The sequence below is a fragment of the Trachurus japonicus genome, chromosome 16 (genome assembly GCF_045865225.1).
Source record: "Trachurus japonicus isolate A0001 chromosome 16, Traja_1.0".
Taxonomy (NCBI): Eukaryota; Metazoa; Chordata; class Actinopteri; order Carangiformes; family Carangidae; genus Trachurus; species Trachurus japonicus.
Genome location: NC_140922.1, coordinates 12063136 through 12088967, shown reverse-complemented (window position 1 = coordinate 12088967; position 25832 = coordinate 12063136). Strand labels below are relative to the sequence as shown.

Here is a 25832-nt window from a genome sequence, read left to right as displayed (position 1 = left end):
AAATCACTGTATATTTTTCTTGTAGCCCAGTGACCGGGCTACATTATGGTTAAATCTGTGTTCTGTTGTATTTCAGGGGCTGTGGGCTGACAGGAAAAGCTTGCGTGAGAGAGAGAGGAAGACAACAGACATGGTGAGAGTGCACTTCACACTAAAATACACCTAACACAAACAGATTAGATCAGATTATCAGGGATTACTTGCAAAAATTTCATTTAGATCTGTGGCTTATCCATAATTTCATCAAAAAAGTAATCTCTTGTTTTTGCTCCCCTCTGTCTTGTCTTCTACTTATAGGGTCCAGCGGTGGAGTCGATAATGAGTGGCAGGGAAGGGCCTGAGTGTGTTAATCAGGGGGCAGGAAGACATTAGCGTGGGTCACAGGACATTACTTATTCTTTCATAACCCCTCCTTATAAACAGCTGGAGGATTTATGTGAGCTCAGGCAGTCTAAGGACGAGTATGGACTCAAGGAACATTCAACAAAATTAGATGTCACCATATGGACACCTTTGCTAGGTGATGAATTACGTCTAAGGATGTCCTCCATCTCCTCTTTAGATTCACAACTTGTAAAGATAATCTGTAGTACTTTTAAATGACTGTGCACTTTTTTAGCACTACGTGTACACAAAAGGGTTGGAGGTCAGCGGATGTATGGCCACATGACTGACCCTGGCAGGATATCACGTTAAAGCTGTCTATACAGCATACTGTTATATCCTTGCATCCCACTCCTCTCTCCTGATGTGAACCTTTGTCTACCTAAATCCTCTCTTGTTCACTTTTTTCTTCCATCTGTCCTTTCCCACATGTATCAACTTCAGAGCATCTTATCCTGCTCCCTCCCCTCTCTCCCTCCTCATCGTCCTCTCTTTTAATCACTCCGATTGTACAGTATCTCTTTGTCAGCTTTGTTTTGTTATCATCCGTCAGTACTGTTACATCACATTTATCTTTGCTTTCCATTTAAACCTGGCAGCTCATTACATCTTAAAACCCCCACAAAGCATCTGTCCCCCCCTCTCGGCTCCATCTGTGACTGTGTTCATACCCTCTGTTCGTTTTGTCTTATTTCCATATCCAGTCTTCCCCTTCTGCCCCATCTTTGCCTCCCTTTCTCCCCCCTCCCCCTCTCTCTAACCATCCCCTGTGCCTCCCCCCTTCTCCTGTGTGGCCATGCTGGAGCGTCTGTCCCGTCGCTCTCGCTCCCTGCTCTCCCTGACCTTGACCACTCTGGCTCTGGCCCTCTCCATCCTGGCTCTCTGCACCTCTTACTGGTGTGAGGGCACCCACAAGGTGGTCAAGCCCCTCTGCCTGTCGCCTGTCAAAATGAAGAACTGCGGTCAGAACAACAGCGAGCCTTACACCACAGGTACTGAGACACAGTCACACTGTCTTAACTACTTGATGATGGTGATACTCCTGGTATTGAAAAAATGTGCGTGCATATATCTATTCATGCAAGCACTTCCCCTCTGATACTGAATTATGTGTATTTCATTCACGTATGCAGGCAGGGTGCAGAGGTTCAGTAGTTATTCTATTTATTTATCTAACATTTTATGAATAACCACGCTGGATTTACTCTTAGGACTTGCTCTAACAAGGAAGCAACATGTAGCCACATAAATAACAACAAACAACAAATGACAGCATTGCAAGAAGTATTTGGATCCTTTATTTTTAATGAAACTCGCAATATTACAGTGTAGAAGTTGGGATTTTAGTGTGTAAAAAGTAAAAAAAGATATCAAAACAGTCATAATGCAGACACATTGACGCCTATAGAGTGTAATGATGTGTACGGGTGTATCAAGAGTGTATTAATATATAGTATACTGTATTTTTGGATTATCGTTGCTGATGCATTGAGATGCAGCATTGCAGTTTTGTGGTTTGTGGAGTTGGAGACAACTGAAATTATGGGTCTTGGGTGTCATTTTCTAAGATGAGCATATGGTTTTAATGTAACATAATCTGCAAAGTGAACATACTCTGTACTGTTCTGCAGCAACTGTCTAATAATTGTGGTCGACTAAGAGTAGAATAGCCAACCCTGAAATATGACAAAGTTGAAGTATAAAGGGGCATAAAAGGGTGATTTTACCTCAAAACGGTTCACTTGAGGGAATGTACCAACAGGAGCTTTCAGAGCTTTAAGCTCTGAGTTGCCCTCAAGCAAAATAAAACAATACCAAGTTTCCCTCCTGTCAGTTAAGAACAAGCAGCTACAGCTTCAACGTACAAAACCTAACATCAGTCAAACTAGATATGTGACGAGTGGGGAAAGGTTTCCTGGTGACTAATCCCAAATTCTGCTGCAACATGTTCACAGGCATGTAACATTTATTCCTGTTATTGGCAACATGAGGTCATAAATTCACCCTGCCTTATGTCAAAAATCAGGTGATGTTTTCTCTGCATTTGCAACAGCCCGCTACCGGCTGGGGTTTTACAGACATATACTCACGGCAGGATCATTCATTTATGTTCATTGCTTCACACTGCAAGAGGGAGTTTGTTTGTGGACTGATGTAGCCCCTGATGTATCTGAGGCATCTTGGTCTGAAATGTTCCTGTCTAAAGAATTTAAACCATTCTTAAGGCACAACACGGTTGTTGCTAAACTTGATAGGAGTAGCAGGTATCATGCAAATTTTGCAAAATACAGCCATGTGACGTTAACTCTGCCAAAATTTTGGCCTTGACTCTTGAACCTGATTACCTGAAGTATGGAGTACCTGATACTTTGCACTCTGCTCAACAACCGGTACCTGGAACTAATCTGTCTGGATGAACTGACAGGCTTCCCTCCCTGTTAGAAAGTGATTGTCCCTGGTTTTGATGTTTTTTAATCTCTTTTTTCCCATACCTTAGTGTGAGAGGGGATTTAATTATGGCTTAGTATTAATCTGTGGGGTGTGAGGGTGTCTCCCAAAGGTTTATTCACCCATGGACCAGAGGTTTACACTTTGTACTCTTTGGTCTTTATTTCTCAGTAGATATGCTTAATCCACTCCGAGATTAACAGCTCTTACTGCATAAAGGAATCAACTTTTATCACTACACGTACTTTGTGTACTTGTACAAAAAGAAGATCCCTCCTTCACCAAAGCACTCGTGCCTCCAAACGTGGTTTAGACTTTTAAGGCTTGGGTGCGATTAACAGACTTGCAAATGTTCGTTATTCAAATGGGCTTTCCAGACATCCCCAGCAACACACACCTGCATGCAAAGTGTGTGTTTGTCATTCGATTGTGTCACTTTTCTCAGACTTTTAGAGCATGAAGCTTTTTGGCAACGGAAAACATAGAGTCAGGAAATTGATGTTTGTGAAGTAGGAGGGCATTTACGGCATTCACCTGTGCGTTTGCATATCAACTTGCCTGCACATGCCTGTGCTTTTGATTTTCTCAGAGGAAGAGGGACTTGTGTTTGTTTGGTGGTTGCATGGTTGTGGAGCTGTGCATGTGGGTTTCCTACCATACTCTAAAGAAATGCAAGTCTAAATAGGTTTGGAGAATACAGATTTCCCATAAGTGTTAGTGTAAGACAGTCTTTGTATTTACATGTCTAAAGGGTGTTAACCCAGTGCATTCTGGGTTATACCTGAGCCACCAACTCTATTACACATGTAAGCAAGTACAAATTATCCCCAAAGTGTTCTTCTCAGTGCTGTCTTCTTGTGCTGTCCCACAGAGAGTCCCACTCAGAACCCCTTCAACCGCACACTGTCTCCAGCCAGGAGGGACGAGCTGGCCAGAATCAGACAGAGGCAGCTGGCCAACGCAGTGCACTACATCTGGGAAACGGGGGAAGACAAGTTCACTTTCAGATATTTTCATACTGGCTTCTGGGAAAGTTGTGAGAAACACAGCGATGGTGAGACCACAAAGTGTACATCCAGTCAATTTTTATTTAAAACAATTTCAGTGAAGCTTTCAGGGATGTTAATGTTATTTTATTTATTTCATTTATTTATTTTTTGGGGGGGGTTGCCTCAAATACACACATTTATTCAAACTGATGAAATACTTTCCCTCTTCCTCTTCAAATCTTTGTCTTCAGGGGAGAAATGTCGCAGCTTTATAGAGTTAACTCCAGGAGAAACACAAGGTGAGTTATGTATCAGTTAAAAGTAAATACAGGCTGTTTCTCTGTAACCCTGAAAATACTGTTATTAAATGAATCATTCTTGTGGCAGCATTAACTTACTTTTCTGAACGGATGCCTTTGTCCGTGTCCCAGGTGTGCTCTGGCTCTCAGTGATTTCAGAGTTCACGTACATCGGCCTGCTGGGGATGGGATTCTTACTCATGTGGCTGGAAGTGCTGTGCTCTCACAAAGAGATGCACTCGTTAAAAATCAACGCCTATGCAGCTATCTGTACTGTGCTATCAGGTGAGACACTGTGTATCTCTCAATCGGTCATTATTTCACATTCCCCTCCTCCTCAATATTTGCACAGTAATACCAGATCTGACCCCTCATCCACAGTGATACTGGACATGGTTTATAGTTTATCCTCTGTCTGTTTGTCGTTGGTTCACCTCCCACGTAGGTCTTCTTGGGATGGTAGCCCATATGATGTACACCACAGTGTTTCAGATGACAGTCATTGTGGGCCCTAAGGACTGGAGACCACAGACCTGGGACTACGGCTGGTCGTTTGCGTGGGTGTCTGCTCATTAGTGACAACATGACAGCCTGTGTTATTCAAACATGTATAAAAACGTTTTAATTTTCAGGATTGTAGAGATATTCCTCTTTTCTCCTAACCAATTTTACGTATTTTCTGTTTCTAGTCTTGCGTGGGTGTCCTTCAGTTGTTGCATGGGGGCAGCTGTGGTCACGCTCAACTCTTACACAAAGACCATCATCGAGCTTCGTCGCAAACAGAGGCTACGATTGGAGGAGGCGAGAGCCGCCACTCATGCCCCAGCCTATGAAGAGGTTGTTCCAGGAGGCGGGCTCTACTCTGTCAGCGGCCTACTGCAGTGTCCAGACGGCATGATTGACGTGGCGTGGGCGCCGAACGGCAGCGTGGTTGGGATGGCAAACGGGGACGTGCCAACACTGGTTTTGGTAGGAGGCTGTGGGCCAGAGGGTTGTGAAGACTGTGAGAGAGAGATGGATGAGATGGAGGAGGCCATGGACCGAGTAGATTCACCTTGTTAGGGGCTCATTTACAGCCATGAACTAAAATGGATGGAAAACTTTAAAAGAGAAAGGACACTGTCCCCGTGCTGGAGGAGGATCTGTGTGAGTTCCAGCGAAGAAGGGATGAACCATTCAGGCTAGAAGGCCAATGAAATCAACACATATCAAAGTGTAAAGACTATATTATAACATGCAAGAATGCATGTTTCTGGGTATTTCTTAGTGCCTCATGGTAGGGAAGTAAATGCATATAAATGTTTATATTATTTTAATGTCAATGATCATTACATAAACAGGGTGGATGTGTCTTTTCCCAGTGATACCCTACAGAACAGCCCGTCCTTCAAGACTGAACATACAATATGCTCTCAATTATCTGAGCGGGACACTACATGTGTTTCCTTTTCCAAGGACTCCTTTCTCCATGACAAACTTTTGCCACGTGCAGAATTTTGGTTGGGTGCATGAAAACCGAGGCCACAACAAACACAGCCTCTCCACAGACGCACAGACAAACCCATAAGATAGACACATAGAGATAGAAAGATTACAGAGATTTTGAAAAGTCTGCTCTCTGATGTTGAACAGAAGATTATGTGTAAACCAGTAATCCCGAGTTGGATGGAAAGAAGGAGGAAAAGAGTGAGGAGAGATGGGACGCATGTGAAAGGATGTAGATGCAGGCGGGGGTGGAGAAAAAGGAAGGGGGGTCAGAATGAAAATTGGAAATAAATGCAGGCATGCACACCCACGGACTGCAAATACGCACACACACACCTGCGATATGTATTGTGATTACATCACACTTTCAGGGAAATACTGTAATGGTTTACAAATGGAAATTACTTGTGTTTCTCTTCAAATTGTCAAGGAAATTTATCTAAGGTTAAATAAACGGTCCTACATTTACTTTAAATGTCTAGAGATTATACATTTGGGATAATCTTGGATTTAGTGTCTGGGATAAATTTAAAAACAAAACAAAAAACCTAAAACCTGAAGCTACATTTTTGTCAACCACCAGTGTTATATTACACAGTTTGTTTCTAGGTCAAAGAAGAATGAATTGTTTTTTCCGGGGGAAGATAAATAGATTGATTTTCAAAGCACAATGTATGAGAAAACCTTTAATGCAATGTACAGTGGGTAGATAACAACACTTGTGAGCTACAACCTACTTTCAGACATTTCAAATTCTTTAAAAAAGCTTGAACAAGCTAACATTTGGTATGATATTTTTCTTTAACGATCAATTTCTCCAGTGCCACAATGTAATTTTAAGGTTATCACCTATATATCACCTCAATATAGTCACCATTAAATACTTATTTATGTCTGTACACTTTTTCAAACACTAAACTATCAGCCTCTATTTGATATAAATTCATTCAAAAACATTAATAAATCAATCAATGTCACACAATGGAAAGTTACTGAAAAGGTAGTTGCAACCAAGACACTGCAGAAAAATGTGAGTATTTACACAGAGGAGTTGGGTGGATTCAAGAGGAGAGAGGAGGAAAAGTATGAGGCCTTGGGGGGAAGACTGAAAACAGAAGTTTTAGAAGTGTGGAGAAAGCCTAATGAGAGAGAGAAGAAGAAGAAGGGGGGATGAATTGGACTGACTTCACTGTTTGATCGGTTCATAGTGGATAAGACGCATTGCATTCTCATTTTCAATCACTCCTTTGATGAACTCTCCCTCAGCCAGTCGCTCTGTAAAGAAAAGAAGGAGAGAAAGTTACAGTGGGAAGCAAACCAGACATACAGTGAGGGATGTGGGGTAAACATGAAGCTGAATAACAACTCTGTATCTCAGCGAAGAAATCTGGACTTATCTCCTGTGTGGGTGTGCAACAGTAGCATGCAAAGCAGTAGAGTCACTTAAGGTTTCATGGTCCATGACTGGTACATAAGAAAGCTTGCATTACACAAGTGATGCTGTAACTGGGGATGTGCCCCCAGGTGGATTTATTGCTCGTATTATTGTTAAGCCAAACAGCTGATTGTAAAATGTAATCTTCGCTAGAGGATGTGGGAACAGCTGTTGAGTAAAGGTAGTAGGAGCTTACACTGATTTTATCTCTCTAATATAAGTACATTGTGGTAAGGACACAAAAGCCTGTCATGCACTGTACACGTGTTGCATGTGTGGTGCTTTCCCCTCACCGTTGTCTTTCTTTTCAAAGTAAGCCCACAGCTTGTTGGCTCTCTTCTCGGGTGTGTTCTCATCCTCTGGTAGCTTGCTCTGCTCCTCCTTGGGGATCAGCTTAAATATGGCCTGAGAGAGGGGGGTTGGGTATAAAACGGGTATCATAATGATGCTGCATCTTTCCGCTCACACAAAAAATGTATGGAACATCAACACAGCACATAAAACAGATGTACAGAAGGCCACGAAACACATGGCCTTTAGTGAGTAAGCTCACAGCCCTCCTATGTTAATTAGTGTCTTGTGTGGGCGTGTTGTTTATCAAACCTCAGATGGAAAACAACTTGATATTTTCAGAAAGACTGCAGTGACAGCTAGTGCTTTCTCCTTATGTTTCTGTCATTCTTACAGTGTAGCTACTCTGTGCAATTTGGCTGGACACAAATCAAGTAGCCTACAACTGAGTCAGCTGGTTATGTCAAGGCAGTTCGCAGCAGGAGCGTTCAGGCCTGTGTGTCATTATTCACAGATAGTTAATCTGCAATGGGCCACTTAGAATCCATCAGTCTGTTAAATGACTAAATGAGTGTGCACTTTAGGTTCAGGCCTTTAAGTGTTTGTCCCACTTAGAGGAGAAGCACTCATCTCCCACATTTAAGACACCTAGATTAACATGGATTAGTGCCAAGACTCAGGCCACAGGCCAAACACCAAGATGTCATCTCTTTTCTCTCTGGAGTCTCCCTCCATCTTGCCCCTCACAGCTTGTGGTCTGTACAGGAACTAACTGTAAGCTTGTAGATAACCAGGTTATGAGGTTATAGTCTATTGCGAAAATAAAGCCAAGCAGTATGAAGCAGCTTCCCACTGTCTCATGAAGTACACACGACTCTGTTTACTACTTTGTCTGCCAACCAGTGTAAACAAGACTGTACCTTTTTTCATTTCCTTCCTCATTCCTCCATCTCCTGCTTCACTTGTTCTGTAGTGTAATTGTTAGTTCCTGTGGTACAGTTAACAACTAATGAGAAAGTGGTCTCCAGTGTTCAGGACCCCACTGTAACTGATCTGTCTTTAACTACCTCTGAGGTGTTTTGCAGATTAGGAACAATCTAATTTTGTTGTCTGTTTTTAAACTTCTAGCAGGGCTATAAAACGCAGGCATTTCACTTAGTGGTTGTAAACATGATGCATAGGACTCAAGCCAGTTGGAGAGGAATTAAATCCCATTACAATGCCAGCTGGGTTCTTGGCTGATCTGTCTAAACCTCTTACAATTCTGTATCATTTGTCTTCAAACAGAAGATGAGAAACTTCACAACCTCCATCACACCCAGTTTTGATTATCTCAAAACTATACGTAACATTTATTCTAGGGTATGAAATGTGATCAAAAGCATCATCCTTATGAATAAAAGGAACGTGGATTATAGTCTCGGAGGGTGGGACTCTGCTGGCAGTCCAGTCCAAAAGTTGCCTTGCTTAAGAGTAGGACTGCCTATATTGTCTGAGCTAAACCTGTAATCACAGAGATTATCAGGAGTTTGAGGCTCAAATAAGATGGCTAATTGGGCGGGCAATTAGGCCTGGGACCTACATACCATGAGAGGAATGGCTGTTTTCCAACAAATAGCAACCCATCTCAGATAGACCCAAAAGGGGCGAACAGAAGATTCTGCAGTCCCACATTAATACAGCGACAGACCTCATTGTTAATGCCAACAATACTTCACTGAATATTCAGGAAAATTGAGCATTGTAATATTTTCCCTCCACAGTTTGAAATAAACCAAGAGAAAGAGAATGGCTTGGATATCTGATATAATCAATTCACATCATCGTGGTGAAACAAATCACATGTTCTGTATCATGTATTCTCAAGTGAGTCCAAAAATATCAGAGAATTTAAATAATAAAATAATAAAATAAGATACATGTTTAGAAATGATCTGTCCAAAAAGATGAAATGGTCACACTGTGTGAACAGTGATAACACTAACTGCTGCTTTTGTATTAGGACTATGATTTAATTCATTCATCCACTGGTCATCAGTTACGCTTCAAACGCCTCCTCATGAATGGCTCTCACCTGGCAGATCTCTGTCACTTCTGTCTTGTTGATGTATCCGTTCTTGTCCACATCAAACAGCGAGAAGGCCCACTCCAGTTTCCGGGTCGTCTTGCCAGTGGAGGTCATGTGCAGAGCAATGATGTACTCCTTGAAGTCCAAAGTCCCATCGTCGTTGGTGTCAAAGGAGCGAAACACATGTCGTGCGTAGCTCTTGGCATCGCTCTCAGGGAAGAAGCGGGTGTAGATCTGCTCAAACTCCTCTGGAGTAATGCGTCCCGTCGGGCACTGCTTCTGAAAGTTCTCGTACCACTGGCTGATCTCATTTTCAGTGAATTTTGTGCTGAGCTTGAGGTCCTCCAGGATCTCCTTTGATAATGCGCTACTAGTGCTTCCCATGGTAGTAGTTGTCAGTGTCTAATGTGTCAGTTCTGTCAAACTCCCTGGCAAGTATTTGCCACTTGTCTTCTTCACAGGCTTTCCTCTCCTGTTCCACCTGACTGTCTCCTTAGTCCAGCACTATATTCTCTTTCACTCGCGTGGTTTCTTCTTTTGGTGGCCAGTCAGCACCCTGCAAGTGACTGAATAAGCAATGTGATTTAGAAATGTGATGGAATCTACTCATGACAACTTGAAATTACCAACACAATATTGTCAGGATGAGCTAAAATGTATAGAAATCTTACCTGTGTGCTGAGTAGAGAGATGGTGACAGGACCAATAGAGTGTCTGTCACGGCAGTAAGACAGTGAGAGATAAGGAGGGCAGGGGGAAACTCACTCCTACTGTGGACGACTGGGTTAATTCTGCTAATGCGGGATTTAAGGTGGCTGAGCTTTTGACTGAAATGAACCCCCAGATCCTAATTTTCTCTACTGAAAGTCTAAAAATATCTTGTGTATGTGACCATACTCACTACCCACTTTTCTGTTTATTTATGTATTTATGAGGACTGCGTTATTGGCATGTCCTGCATACCAGTTGTGGTTTCAGCAAAGAATTCAATAATCTTCTTTAATAACACAATACTAATAATTCAACAGACATTCAAAGCATTTTGCTGTATCATTGTACAACTTAATGAATCTGAGAGGTGTCCATGAAACATAACAACATAAACATCTGGTTAACTGTTTAACAGACATGTTCAGGTAATGTCTCAGGTGGGTTTTCAAAGCAAGCTTTAGGTTTTCAGCAGTTTATTGCTATTTCAGTAGTGGCCTTCCAATGGGTTTAGTTGACCACTGACTAATTCCTGACTACCATCTGTCAAGGCCGTAAACTCCCCCTCCCGCCCACCATAACCTCCGATCTCACCTTTGCCCCCTCCCCAACTTCGTCATCACCTTCTTTGTGCATGACCTCCTTCCTGTCCTATACATGAGCTATGATATTGTCAACAACACATTTCTTGCACTAAGCTAAATTTTGAGCAGTGTCGCTCCTTCTTCCTTCCTAAGTTGTGTTGTTGTTACCAGACTGGCTCTTTTCTGTTTTTCTTTTGGACCCCAGTCTCAACTCCTTCCCTTTTCAGTCTTTCAGTCTTTAAATCTTGATTGTCACTCTTAACTGACACTTGCTTCAGACAGTCTTGGTATGGCAGTAAGGGTCAATGGCAGAGTTTATATGATACATATTCTTTTTTTTTCTTTCTTTGCGCCATAAATATGCACACTGAGTCCTTCTATTGGATTACTCATGCTCCGCCCCCGCCCACCCAATCCAACACTTAGCCAATTATCATCATCTTCATCCTGTGAGTGCCACAGCCAATAGAATTACCCCCTCCTCTGCAACAAACAATCCCTGACATCTGACCTGTACCCTAGTAGACTGGACTAATTAAAAGAGCTGGAGCAAGCGAGGATTTGTGGTCACTTATGAAATGTTCTTCTACTTGTGAAGAGTGTAAGGATTCATACCAAGTCTGGAATTCAAGCACATCAATCACAGTCTAATAGTGTAAGAGATTAAATAAAACAATTACATTATTTACATTATTGTCACCAGTAGCCTAGCTATTGCATGGTTTTGCACACTAAACACGTAATAGGATTTATGGTATTTTTCATATAATTATTTTGCCTGTGGTAATGTTTAATACATAGAAACAGGTGAAATAGTAACACGTGAAAGTTTATTGATAGTAGGAGTCAACACATCTAAAAATATCTCCCATTCGGCCAGTGACTCACCACTGGCAATAACCCAGTTGGCTGAGTAGTATTATAGCCTATTAACTGACTCTCGGGCTTCACCTGTGTTACACCACTGACTTGTGAAACGTCAGCTCTGACATATATACTGTAAATCTGCCGCATTTGGTGTCAACAAATGAGACTGAGCCCACTCAATCATTACGTCTGAGGCCTTTCTACAATTAATATTAGTTGTTTTCATTAGTTTGTTAGTTTTCATTAGTTTGTTTTCAAAAATTAAACAGACAGTTCAAGGAGCATATTTCCTAAATAATGTCAAGTTTTATTAAGTAAAATCCACTCCTCAAAATCAGTGACATGATCATGAGAAATTAGAACATTTAACAGGAAAAAGTAGCCTAATAGAAAAAAGAAAATCCCTTTCACCATCCAAACAATGCATTTGGTGGAAGCACACTGGAATCTTAAGACTGAAAGAGAGAGGAAAAGAGGAAGGGAGTTGTTCCTAGATAAATATCTGCTAATGGGTTGTAATGAAGCTTAATGACAGACGAGAACTTCCTACTGAACACAAGGAAAGAGGGGAACAAACAAATGACAAGAATCTTGACAATGTGTCTGCCATCTTGCAAGGCCTCAAGATGTGACGTATTTGATAAAGGTAACAGTACTCGGACCCCCTGCTCCCATTTCTACACCCATTGTCAGGAGAGAAAGTCAGCAGCACCTTTAGGTTTCACTCAGTGAAAAAAAAATAAAAAAATAAAAATCACTATAGGACCATTATTCCAGTGACATATGCTCCAGGTTCAACACTGAGGTAAGTAATACTAAGTTGCTGTTTTTTATTACTATTAATTAAAATGTATTTATGTGGGCTATTTCTGATGTTATCAGCATTGCATTGGTTTTAGAAGTACTTGTTAAATGAAAATTGTAGTGTGAACAGTGTAAGCCCCACTGATTCATGTTATTTTCTATTCTACTGATGAAAAAACAAAGATTGCCCAAATTACTTTCTTGAAAAAAATCCAGATCTTGATTTCATAATGTTTTGTCAGCATGAATTTACAATGATGCACTCATTTAGGACCCATGTAGTTGGGAACATACAGGCTAATGTTTTGCTGTTTGCAAAATAACATAACATCACATGGACACCATACAGTGTTAATCTCATCAGTTACACTGAAGAATAAAGAAAAACATATCAGCTGTCATCGTATGTAATCGTATATCATATATAAAGTAAGATTCCTATCCTAATTTGATTTATTTATTTAATTTTATGTAATTTTGCTATTTTTTAATTTGGTTTAAATTGTTAGAATGTCATCATTAGACTATATTTTCTTAATCAACAGTCTGTGTCATAGGAGATACAAAGACGGAGAAGCTGAGAATCACATTTGACCATCTGACAAAGGATTTAATATCAACCATGACAACCAAGATGGAAACACTTGATCCATCAGCTCTACCAGACATCAGTCCTGCTGTCAGCTACAAGTCCAAGACTGAGACAGTGACCTTGCCAGGAGGGCTGACCTCCGTGGCGGGCCTCACATTAGTGACCGGGGGTACTGAACTGTCCTGTGGATCCTGCGTACTGGCCTTTTGCTTTTGGAAAACTCTCATCGGCTTCAGTTGTGTCGCTGTGGGTCTGTGGGACCAACTGAACCAGTCAAGAGAAGGAATCTCTCACTTACTGGTCCTGGGACTCGTAATCCTGACGGTCAGTTTTGTGATGTTGGGAAGTGTGGTGGCACACAATCTCCTGACGCGGAAGGAGAGAGAGATGACACGGGCACAGAGAGAGGATGGAAAAGAAGTGCTTGTCGAGAGCGAAAGGGTCATTAAAAAAGTCACGGTATAGAAAAATATAGGCTAAATAACAGAATATGAGATAAGCTGATGAAAAACACAATTTTTCTGTACATAACACACAAGGCAGGGAAAACACATTCCTGCTGTGCCGACGACATGTCAGTACCACTCTACCTCCTGCTTTATCTTTCAATCAAAATTACATCTGTGCAGCATCTGTGTTCCTGGGAAACACGGCACATTCCCTAAGTTTCATGCTACATTTACTATATTTTAAGGTAACTGATGATGTGGACAGATCTTACAATAAATGCATTATATGTGAAATGTGTTTGTTTGTGTGACAGTAAGAATGAAGTGAGAGGGAGGGAGAGGGAGAAAGACAAAAAGATTAATACCTGGAAAAAGGAAGAGGATGCAGATTATAAAGTGCTACGTATTGCAGAATACACAAGTCTGCAATGAAGTTTGTTTGCTCAAAGCTCATTTAAACAAAACAAATTTATTCCTAGTATCAAGTCAAGCATTTAATTTGCAGGGGTTTTGAAACTGTTCTACTCTGCTCTGCTGCACCCCCCTCCAGAACAGTAGAGGAGAATTCATTTTTATTTTCACACACAAATTAAACTGAGAAAAACACTCCTATGTCCTTACAGAAAGTCTGGTTACTGGGGATAATAGCCCACCTTGCTCTCATCTGTCCAAAGTTGGCAGACTGCCTATGCCTATTTTTATTGAAATAAAAAAACGTGCAATTTTAGGCCAAAGTTGCTACAAAAAACAATAATTTAAGTGAAACAGGATGAAACCTAGGAGAAATTAGCGTCCTATTGCCAGTGAAAGAACAATAAATTCACCAAGGACATACAATTGCTACTGTTATTGATTTGAGCAAATACAGAGTCCACAAGAGTGAATGTAAAAAGAACAAAACATTAGACTGAAAAACCACAGTGGTCCAACATTGTGAGTTAAATTATAACTGCCATAGCAACAGAATGTCCAAGTGAAGCCAACTGCTGCTGCATAATGGACGCCACTGAGTGGAGTCTGATTTAGGTTTTAAGTCGTAGCCTATAATGTAAAACTGCCTCTTGTTCTAAAAGCAGGACAGGATTGTATCCTAAATAGCTCCTGAGTGCAAGCCAGCAGACACCAACAACATCAACAGAGATCAAAAAGTAGGAGTAACAGGAGAGGGAGAGGACTGAGGGACAGAAGTGAGTACCTCCATCTGCTGGAAGAAAAACAAACTGTAGGCCTACTTCCTCTCCGCTGCTAAATGTTGTTGATTGAGAATTGATATTTTCTTTGTTATCTGCCAACATGCCTCATGGCAAAACATACCTGAGTAGTCCACATTTAGGCTACTCAATTACAAATTTAGAGAACTTCTTCAGTAGGATACTTATTAGCTGCAGGAGCGTGTTTTCTTCTCATGCTGCTCTATGGGCATAATACTGCTATAGGCCTATTCCCCCCCCACACCTCTGTGGGAAAGGTGTTTTTTTCTATCTACATTTACTTGAAAGTTCTTTCAAGATTTACATTTTTTGTATACAAAACATACACACAGTGTGCCATTTGCTGCATGGCATACCCTCTATCTCTGCCTCCCCATTTCCTGTTTATCTGTACTGTATTATACTGTCCTGTCAATCCCCCCGCCCCATCCCCTCCCAAAAAAAAAAGAAAGACATAGCCTACAAAGAATAATGAATTAGGCCTAGGTATGAAACTAGCAAATTTCCCAACAGTAGCAAGCAACTCATTTGATAAAATGGATCATTTCAATATTTCTATTTCAATATTTTTCATAATTTGGTCTAACAGTCGTGTGAAAAGAGAAAATGATATAGTGAAGAAGTCATTGTTCTGCTTGGGTATACAATATTTTCAGTTTCAATAGGGACTTCTACTAGTGTATTAACATTAGTCTATTCAAGGATCTCTTACCACCTCAACCAAATACTGCAAACATCACTTCTCAACCTTTTGTAACAGGGATTACAAAGGTGAGGAAACCCTCTAGCTCTTAGGTATGTGAGGCATTTGGACAGGTAACACACTGGGCAGTAATTTACTCAGATCACCTGACAGTCTTCTGGTCACATGTCATCGTTCAAGTTTCAGGAAACTTTTTTTTCCCCTTCTGAAAGCAAAACTGTCCTTGTCCCGCCTCTGCTCGTCGCCTATTGGCCACGACCGACAACAACAGCGCTGTGATTGGCCAGTCAGAGATCTCGAATGTGCCTGTCAGAATCAAACAACGCCCCCCGACTTTAAACTCGTTTATGTGTAATTGATACCGACCGTCTCAGAAGAAAAGCGGTCGGACTTTCTGTAGTTTTAGGGCCGAGAAGTGGAAGAAGTTACTGAGGGGTTCTAAGGTAAGTTTGTCCAACAGCAGGCGAACAGCGCGTCGACTCGGGGTTGTTTTTGGCGCACAGACACAACTCTGTAAACTACCAACGGTCTCTCAAGGTGTCCACTGTCAGTCGTGTTACTTATTCATACAGTATGTCTATTCAACAGAGTCGTTTTCCTCTGAGCTAACCGGGAAGGCTGATTAGGCTAATTATTGACCTATAAAACCTGTCCCCGTCTTTAAGCTGTCATGGTTGTGTGTGTGTGTGTTGTGTACATGTTAGTTTGAGTTTCTGTGTGCTATTTGTGGTGCTGCCTGTTATGCATACAGACACACACATATGCATGCATACGTGCTTGTTTGTTCCTTGCTACACAGTATTTCTATAGTAGACGCAAAAATGACGCACAGCACGTTCCCACGAGCCATAAATCCTGTAGCTTTGAACTGTAATGATCCGCCTCCTCACTGCCCAGTGACTGTGATTAAGGCAGCAGTTAATGATTGTTTTCAGTAACAACCTGCTGTGTTGTTTCTACATTTCTACATTTGACATTCAGATATCAGAATTTGGTAAAATGTCCCCTCATAATTCGTGAAACTCAGGGGTGACTGCTTATGATTGCTCGTGTGGTTATGATGGCTCAAAGGACATATTGACCAGTCAATTAGTTGACATAGTTGAAAATGTGGTCTACTAGTTGTAGGAAAACAATCTGCTCTTTAAAGTTGTGATAGACATCTGAACATTGTATTTTGATATTTTGCAGATGTTTTTGCAGATGTGACTTAAATGACACATAATAAAATGATTAAAATAGTTGCAGAATAATTTCCTGCTAATTGATGCTGCAAATCGATTTAACAGCTAATAATTTCACAAATTCTCTGGTAATGCAACTGACATGGGAAATAAATCCTAGCATGAATGTGTGACTGAGCATAATCTGAGGTGTATGTTTACATTGCTCACTTGGCTTGAACGCTAACAAGTCACTCTACTTTAATGAATGTTTTTTAGTGTTTAGCCTGACTGAAGATCAACCATAGAAATTTCAATTTCATCACCACTGCGCAGATGTGTTGGTTTTGCTATTAAACAAACCATGTTAGTCACAGATTATAACAGCAGAAAACCACATGACCATGTTCAACCAGTTATCGTCTTATGGTAATTAGTTGGAAAAAATGCATGTCTTAGCTTGACGGTTGCACATGCCTTGTGCAGTTAGACTTAGCAGCAGTATAGAGGAGATAAACTGTCATGTATCAATGCCTTTTATTATTTTCTTTTTCAGGATGGACTCTAAGACTCCCCCTGATAACAAATCAACATAACAGTGCAGAAAGATGATGGCAAACTAAGAGGATGTCAAGGACAAATGGGACATAAAGTTACTGAAGATGGGTGGTGCTGGTAGAAAAATGGTAGAAAGCCGTATAAAACCGGTTCCACTAGTGTCAGATTAGCTGGAGAGGAAGTATAGGAGAATTTTTTTCCCCACAGATTTGTAAGATCATTGACTCAGTTTTACAGTAATACAGCAAATATAAATAACTGACTGATGGAGTACAATGAGAGAGTGCTGTGTGGGACAGGGGAGGTGGAGCTAGACCCCAACATTGTGAGTGAAGAGGCAGGAAAACTATACTCAGAACTACAGGTAAGGCGTCTCATCATTATTTCTATTAATACAAATGTGCTATGGTTTTCTGAATGAAATTGTTATTTAAATGTAGTTGTCCATACTGAGTTTCCCATTCTACGGATTTACACTAACACAGACGGTTATCGAGACCTATGGAGAAGGTGTGGTGGAGTCGCTTGTGCCCATATTTGTGTGGGTGCTGGAAGGGCTGGCCGGCTGCAAAGCCCAGCTGAGAGACAGGGAGGAGGAGGCAGAGAGGGAGAGAGCTGAGCGAGAGGAGCTGCTGGAGAGATACCAAGCAGAGAAGGCACTGAGGAAAGATAGTCAGGAGGTGGGTATTCACAGAAGTTTAAAAGTGCTGATGGTGTGTGTGTGTGTGTGTGTGTGTGTGGTATAGCATGATCTTGATTTTAAATGTGCTCACAGCGGTTCAATCATTTTTTTATTTTATAGAGGTACCTGGAGCTTGATGACCAAACTGAACAGGAGAGGAGAGCTATGAAGGGAAGGGTGAAGGAGATAGAGCAACGTGGAAGAGAGCTAGAGAAGAAAGCGAGAGAGCAAGCTGATCAATGTGAGCATTTTAACATTATCTGTGACAAATGGCATATTAGCCACGAATTTGCTCTGATTTCTTTGCATCCTTGTCCTTTTCTCCGTCCAATGTTGTTCATCCCTCTTGTGTGTACATTTTAAATACTTCTGAAGAAGTTTGAGTGTATAAGATTTTCACTGGTGCTAAATCAGGACTAGCCCCATCAGGACTGTTACCTGTTTTCACCCTAGACTGATGCTAATAACGAAAGTGAACTTCACTTGTTTTGTTTCCTTACAGTGGTGGCCTTGGAGGAGCAGAAAACAAATCTGAGTAGAGAACTGAGCACACTGAGGAACACTCACAACAAGGTCAGATACTAGTGTTCAGTCTACAAACCTGTGTGCAGTTGCATTACCAAACAGTGTTACACAAGATTTAGCTGGGTTTCTTTTTGTTTTTTTCATTATGTCTTTTCTTACATATGATTCATCTCCTTTAGTTGGCTCACACTTATCGGGAACTTTTGGAAAAGAGAAAGGATTCTGAAAGGGATTCTCCATCAAGGTTGTTCATACTTGTCACTTTAAGAATTTAAAAGTTATTTCTGCCTTTTTTTTTATTGTTTATAATGCGTCTAATAGGAATGCTATATTGTATCTCTCATAAGAAAGTTATAGGTATTGCATGACAGCTGGTTTGTTGTGAACCATATCAGAGCTACTCTGGGCTGTAGCCAACAACAAATCCCATTCTAAGTTTATCCTCATTGCTACGTGCTACCTGATATTTAACAACTGCATAATGTAACAGTAGTGTAGCAATATCACTGTTTACCTTGTGCAAAGATACCAATATAAAGTTGTTGTTTTTTATGTAAGTTTTGTTCTCAGTCACATTTTTCTATGCTTTATAGTTTTTAGATTAGGTACTTGTGGAAAAAAGCAGTTGTTAGTACAGTAGGCATTGATTATAAAGTAAGCTACAAGGTGTTGTGCTAGAACTTCTGATACAAAGTGGTGCTGAGTGTAAGAAAAACACATGATTGTACTGTTTATTTATTGTTTTTCCTTTCTGTGTAACACTGCATGTTACATGCAGGAATCATGTGCGTCCCAAAAATGCTGAATTACCATCCAACCAAGTGTTGTCAGAATCCAGTGCTAATGAAAAGGTAAACAGATGCTCACTTTCATTTTCAAATCTAAAATCTTGGCAGATGAGTAGTTGTGTACTATTTTTCTTTACAGATTGTTCAAAGACCACATGCACTCTCAGGTCCCCCCAGTTTGGAAGATCTGGTACCTAAGGAAAAAAAAGCGATGGACATTGCAGTGAAGTCAGACACAGATCATTTTGTCAATGATATTATAAGCTCCACTCCTGAGCTGGCACAGTTTCATGGCTGTGTAAATGCAAGGTAATAATCTGAAAACATGTTAACACTATAGCAACATGTTCACATGGCACATCAAACATTCTTGTATTTTCTTACATATTTTATTCTTTCAATTCCCATCATCATCATCAGCACCCCAGTTAGACCTGACACCGAGGAGTCATCGAGAGACGAGTTGGAGTCCAGCCTGGAGGATGAAATGAGGGAGGGGAAGGAGGAGGAGGAGGAGGAGGAGGAGCAGAAGGAACACAAAGTTGAAGACAACAAGCATGAAAAAGTAGTGGAGCTGGATGAGGTGGAAGAAGAAGATGAAGATAGTTTGGAGTGGGATCTACGCAACACTGACTCTGTGTTTTCTGAACTGTCTGAGCTGAGTCGAGATTTTGTGGAGAGTGTGGACCGTGGGGCCAGTGTCAGGGGTAAATTGAATTCATATAAAGAAAACACATTTGTCTCTCTCACACTTTCTCTTCATCTTAACCTGAGATTTCATTATTAACAGTTACAAAATCTTTACTGCACAGGAATTATACTGTTCATTTTGTGACCGTGATGTGGCTGGAGATAAAAACAAATCTCAGTAACAACACCGATGTTGTAGATACAGTACATGTACACAGTAAATGATCACAGATTTTTCAGGTGGTAAAACACAAATTTCTAGAGAAGAACCCTGCTGTAGTGGGAATATAAATTACTGTATTGCAACTACATCAGTGAAATGGTTTCATGCAGCTTTACTTCCTTTTTTTTTTTTTCTTTTACTGTTTTGCATCTTCCCAATGCAGGGTCATTTCTTTAGTATGAATGCATACTAAAGTAAATACTAACATTTAGATTTAGTGTAGTGTATTTGCTTTTAGTTTTGTAAAAGGTATGTGTTTATGTGTATGTGTTAAGAAGGATATAATTTATTTAAGATGTTTTTTTCTCTGTAGGTAGTGCAGACCAGTTTGAGGAGATTGTTTCTCAGCATGAGGAACTGAAAGTCACACAGTGAGTCCTATGTTTAATATCTCTGACTCTGTCAAGTCCACCTTTATTTCTGAGCACTGGGGGTTTTCCAAACACTTGTAGTTTTAGTCACTAATTCCTTGTAAAGGAAGTCTGTTTACAATGTACAATAGGGATTGTCTATTTCTTCACGATAGAATAGTCAACACTTGTTGTGTTTCTTTGTTTTCCAGTGAGTTGGTAGAACTTGGCCGTAAGGCTTTGTTATCTCGGGTAGTGGAGCTGACCGATGACCGTTCAGCTCTTAAACTGGAAGTGACCTCTCTTCAGGAGACTGTCTCACGATTAGAGGCGCGGATGAAGGAGAAGGAGGAGGAGATCAAGAGGTCTGGGAGATTGATGTTGATTTTTTCCAATTTAAAATTGTGACATTTATTTGAGTTATTATAATTTACAGCTTTATATCCTCTGTTTTTCATAGACTCCGGAAAGAACTGGAAGCAAGCCAATCAGAGGATCATGATGTAAGGAGATGAAGTTATTGTGAAACTGTTGTTACTAATGTAACACTACGTTAGTGACGTTTTTTGTAAATCCATGTATCTGTGTATTTTGTAATGTATGAGACTGTTGAGTGGCTTCTTCCTGTCCAGGCCTCTCTTCTCACATCCACACGCCACTTCTCTCGCTCTGAAATGGCTCGTGTTGTTATGGAGAAGAACCAGTACAAGCAGCGTCTGTTTGAGCTGCAGGAGGCAGTTCGACGTAGTCAGACAATCAAGCAAGTTTTCTACTATTTTTTTTTTTTGCCATTTTGACGTTTTATTTACATTTGTGCCAATACACCTGGGACTCATTATTTTGCCTCCAATCTAATTTTGTGTTGTTACCTTTATACAGAGCAACAAACGCAGAGAGGTTAACTGAGGAGAAAAGATCAAGTGTGTGGAGAAAGTAAGTGTTTATATGATCTCTTTAAATAATATGCCGTATATTATATAAACTAGGAAAGTTGTGTCTTGCACTATATCAAGATGTGAATTTGGTTCTCAGGTTGTCTTGATCTGTTGATTCAGAAATCTGTTGTCAAGAGTATCAGTTACAAAACCAGTGATCAGGAAACCATGGCTTCCGAAGTCACCAAAGTAACTATCATTTAGTTACTTAGATATGCACAATGCATATGGGTTTCTCACGAGTGCAATGGGACAAAGTGAGAGTTTGAAAGGATGACCACTTTCAACTAAGCACTACATTTTTCAGAGGAAAGAAACATTGGTGTGTTTGGATTCATACCAAATTCATCAGTAAAAGCACTGTACTGTAGGTGGTAAATTAACTATATATATATTATTATATATTATAAAATATTTATAATTGTTTTGGGTTTTTTTCAATAAAGGTTCAACCGCTTGTTTGGCCTGTCCAAGGGACCCTTAATCCCACCACCTGCTTCTGCGTTCGGCCTGCCAGGTTCCCCATCACACACTCACTCCCCTGTGGGATCACCACAGCCACAGGCTGTCAGTCAGGCTCCGGCTGAGTAAGCAGCTGTTTCTCTCCTGCATATGTGCTTCATATTCATTTACAACAAGATTTGCATCAAATTTGATTTATAGAAAAGAGTGAAGCTGATTATCACCTGGGACATTGTCTCTAGGCATGCTTCTCCTGCTGCGCTCTCACCTCGCGTCAGGAGGAGGGAGCTCTACAGAGAAATTCGCTCCCACATTTGGGGAAGTCTGGGAAAACGGCATATGCACGGCTGGAGTACACCACTGGCAAGTACACAGGTATGTAGAAGGAAATACAGAGGATACATCAGACAGATAGGCTGAAAATAATCCAGGCTTTTTGTTTTTTTGTTATTCCACATCAAACCAATAAAGACAGTCTACTTTTAATCCACCCCACTGTTAACACTAAGCCAGCTATACCAGAGACTTACCAAAGAGAATTTAACATGCCCAGATGTGTGGACATATCCACAACCATCTTACTGTCCTGGTATTTCAATGTCATTGTTGCAGGAGTCTCAAAAACCTGTCCCAGACCCTAAAGATGTGCCTGTTCTAGTGCAGCTCAGACTGCTGGATCAAAGAGACTCCACTGCAAAGGTAAGTCATGATGCCACTACTGCAATGTTGCATATAAACCCATAAAATGTCACATGATGCCTGTGGCACAGTACACCATGGTTCCTTTTTGTTTTCAGCTGAACTGTGCAGTTGCAGTCACACCTGAAGTTTCAGGAGAGGCCACGGTAAGTCTTTCATTATCCTGGTGAAGCAGCAGTTGTAGTCATACTCTAATCACCATGTAGATGTGTAGTGCCATCCAACCATAACTAACTCTGGCCAGGAAAAAGTTTCATGCCACTCATCTTTCCAAACTCCATATCCGTCCTTCTCTGCCAGTGTTCTGTGTGGGTAGTTTCTGGTCCTGCCTCCAGCAGTGATATTACAGTGATTGATCCAGCACGGCCCAACACAGTATTGGATCAGTTCAGCCTCCCTCCCACAGCCCCTGCACTCTGCCTCTGTGCTGTGCCTCCCATAGGTCAGTGCCAGTACAATGGGCAACAGCAGCTGCCTCCGGGCAACATGTCTAATGTATTCTGTACTTTTATTTTCCCCTCATACCATGTCGATATTTTACTGGAAAGAGTAAAAGCTGGACACTGCTTGCTCAGCTTTTTCTTTGAACCAATCTCTCTGGTCTTGTTTTTGTTAGGTGACACTGCAGGAACTGTGTGGATTGGAACTCAGGAAGGAAGGTAGTGCCTGCTAAATAAGCAGCGCACAGCGCAATTTTACTGTGAGTAACATTCTTGTTGGCCAAGCATTCCCACTGACTCCCTCTCTTTTCTCTCCTCTTCTTTCTTCATGTCTCTCACACAGTATACTGGTGCACTCAGCCTCTGCTGGCAGGAGGCGCTGTCTGCAGTCTGCTTGCCTCTCAGAGGGTGTTTATTCACTCACGTGAGTTCTCTGCCTTGTGCTTTTACTACGTGTGAAAGTATTACCATTTAATTATTGTTTGTGCCACAATGTGCCATTGACTTATTTAGTCCACAAATTAAAATGAGATACTCTGTGTTGACCCAATCTGACAGATATACCCAGGGTCAAGTCATTGCTGGTTTAGCTGATGGGACATTGGCCTTTTTCTCACACAGCTCAGGTAAGGTTTCTAGTTTCTTATTTACAGTTATACATGATTGCCTCCTTTTACTTGGTTCACATAAGTTCATGTTTGGGGATTTATAAGTAAATAGCGCTGTGATTAACAGGTGGCTGGAATCTGCAGTCACACTCAGTGATGCCACTTGGATCAAACCCTTTGCAGCCCATTCGCTGCTGCCTCGCAAAAGGTGCCCGCTTGTGGGTGGGATACTGGAACAGAGTCCATGTGGTTGACATTGACAGCAAGAAGGTTGAGGTAAGAAACAGAGGAGGTACATTGTTCATATATCATGCTGAAACCATCTTTGAACTCACCGTCCCTGCTCTTACTTTACAGCAAACATTCTCGGTCTCTGAGCGCAACGAGCAGCAGGTTCGGTTCCTCTGTGCTGGTGGAAGTGGTGTTTGGACATCTTGTCGGCTTGACCCAATCCTCAGGCTGTTTGACTGGTCCACTGGACGACCGCTACAGGAAGTTGATTTTACAACTTTGGTCACTAAAACATTAGGTACTAAAGCTTCATTTTTGAAATTACTAATCAATTTAATAATTGATTAAATCTGTATACATTTATAGGTAAATAATACCTTTTACATGTGGACATGTGGAACGGGCCTCTCTTTAGCATCATGTTTTAGCACAGTTAAGACTCAAAATGATACTGACTGACTTCCTGTGTTTATGCCCAGTTTTAACTGAAAACAAATGTTTATGTGGGGACTAGTTTAGTGTCAACTTTGTGCTCCTTTCTGCTGCAGCTAACACATTTTTCTCTCCCTCTGTAGGCCAACCCTTCCTCACGCTCTCACCCCTCCAGATCTCGTCTCTCGCAGTCATCTCTGGCCGTCTGTGGGTGGGTACTGGAGGTGGTGCCGTTTTCTCCATCCCATTATCCATAAGTGAGTTTTATTTATCTAAGAGTTTTGGTGCTTGAATTGTATTTGACACAAAACATGCTCTAACAAGTATTACCTGTACCAATCACCGTCTACAGCATCCGAAGCTGTTTCTATCCCCTATTGCTCCATTGCATCAGCCCAGCTGTGTTACCATGGGCACAGACAAGCTGTCAGATTCATTATTGCTGCGGCTGGTAAGAATTTAATAGCAGTTAACTGAAATATGCTGAACATTTTTAATACCGTGTTATTGAAGGAGTGCAGGTGAATGCTGTAACTGTCTGTGTCTCACAGGTTGTTTGATGACCTCTCCTGGCAGCAGCACTGTTACTACCTCTCAGCTTATCCTCAGTGGGGGAGAGGGCTACATCAACTTCAGAATAGGTGAGAACTGGAAAATACCGTGTTTGTTTGTTGTTTCTTTGTTGTTGTTTTTTTACTTTTTGAAATCTCTCAGTTTTGTATTGAATCTTGAATATGTTAAATCTTTTAGTCAGTAACTAGTTTAATAAATACTGAAATGAGGTATCTATTTCCCCAGGAGATGATGCGAGTGATGAATCAGTAGAGTTATCCCAAACTACACCTCAGCGGTCTGAACGCAGTCACATGATCATTTGGCAGAATCCCACCTCAGCTGTGCCCAGCCCCTCCCTCTGATATTATTCATCTTAGAGCTCTGCCATTTTGGAATAACATACATATGAAGGAGAGGTAGACTACACCAGCAAAGCTGGAGACAACATTGGAAATGGTGCTTTTCATGGGAATGAATGAACCAACGTCCCAGTGCAGCAGCAATAAAGGTATCCTTCAAGGAAAATGTAGGATTCACACCGTTTTCCTCTTTGTTTACCTCATTTAATTTGTACATTTATCTTTGACTGGATCATAATGGAAATGATTTCTTACTCTGTACCGTCAGCTGATTTTATATCAGTGCTGTATAATGGGTCAGTAATTTATATCACTTTACCTTTGCACCAACAATGTAGTTAGTTTAACTGACACAAATTTCTGATACGTTTTCTATTGATTTTTAAAGAACAAGTGGAGTTCTCGTTCACATCTTCATTCCACCAGGGGCATCAAATGTTTCTGTCACTGCATATTTTGATCATAAAGTTTAACTTGATTATGTGTCTGTTCTTGAAGCTGCTGTGTACAGACTTTAACTGTGAACTGGAGACTGGTATTCTTCTATTACTCAGTGTAAAGACAATCAGACCCTTCATCTCTCATTGAGATTGGTGATAACTTGAGATGTGTTTTTCTCATGGTTTTTCTGCAATTTCTGACACATTAACTTTAACTCTACCCTTCCACATTGCATGTGGGTATTTGACAAATAACTGCACATTATAAATGTGAGTATGTATGTGTGTCTGATATCCCATCCCCTAAAAGAACGTTAGTGCCTTTCCTTAGAGATTATTTATTTTCTCTCTCTCTCTTTGCTTGATGTCATTTTG

At 40.9% G+C, this 25832-nt stretch overlaps 4 protein-coding genes across 4 annotated transcripts; 3 read left to right on the top strand and 1 right to left on the bottom strand.

Moving 5' to 3' along the window:
* Positions 1-519: 519 nt before the first annotated feature.
* Positions 520-6892, top strand: LOC146971886 (germ cell-specific gene 1-like protein). Its single transcript, XM_085801484.1, has 6 exons — positions 520-1376; positions 3704-3886; positions 4073-4120; positions 4253-4405; positions 4566-4677; positions 4810-6892. The coding sequence occupies exons 1-6, from the start codon at positions 1181-1183 to the stop codon at positions 5180-5182; spliced, it is 1065 nt and encodes a 354-aa protein (XP_085657610.1). The 5' UTR covers positions 520-1180; the 3' UTR covers positions 5183-6892.
* Positions 6398-9968, bottom strand: rcvrn2 (recoverin 2). The gene is made up of 3 exons (XM_085801485.1): positions 9406-9968; positions 7334-7445; positions 6398-6880 (listed from the first exon to the last, which is right to left on the bottom strand). The coding sequence occupies exons 1-3, from the start codon at positions 9781-9783 to the stop codon at positions 6792-6794; spliced, it is 579 nt and encodes a 192-aa protein (XP_085657611.1). The 5' UTR covers positions 9784-9968; the 3' UTR covers positions 6398-6791.
* A 2991-nt stretch (positions 9969-12959) lies between these two features.
* Positions 12960-13428, top strand: LOC146971884 (uncharacterized). The gene has a single exon (XM_085803321.1). It carries the CDS (start codon positions 12985-12987, stop codon positions 13417-13419), a length of 435 nt encoding a protein of 144 aa, XP_085659447.1. The 5' UTR covers positions 12960-12984; the 3' UTR covers positions 13420-13428.
* A 2181-nt stretch (positions 13429-15609) lies between these two features.
* Positions 15610-25547, top strand: LOC146971883 (C-Jun-amino-terminal kinase-interacting protein 4). Its single transcript, XM_085801483.1, has 28 exons — positions 15610-15760; positions 17037-17402; positions 17524-17718; positions 17841-17961; positions 18223-18293; positions 18425-18489; positions 19024-19096; positions 19173-19342; positions 19454-19740; positions 20260-20317; positions 20509-20661; positions 20757-20799; positions 20929-21056; positions 21176-21229; positions 21678-21818; positions 21936-22068; positions 22306-22392; positions 22491-22538; positions 22693-22834; positions 23009-23051; positions 23176-23256; positions 23391-23458; positions 23568-23716; positions 23798-23969; positions 24247-24360; positions 24456-24554; positions 24655-24744; positions 24902-25547. Exons 2-28 carry the CDS (start codon positions 17304-17306, stop codon positions 25018-25020), a joined length of 3003 nt encoding a protein of 1000 aa, XP_085657609.1. The 5' UTR covers positions 15610-15760; positions 17037-17303; the 3' UTR covers positions 25021-25547.
* Positions 25548-25832: the final 285 nt, after the last annotated feature.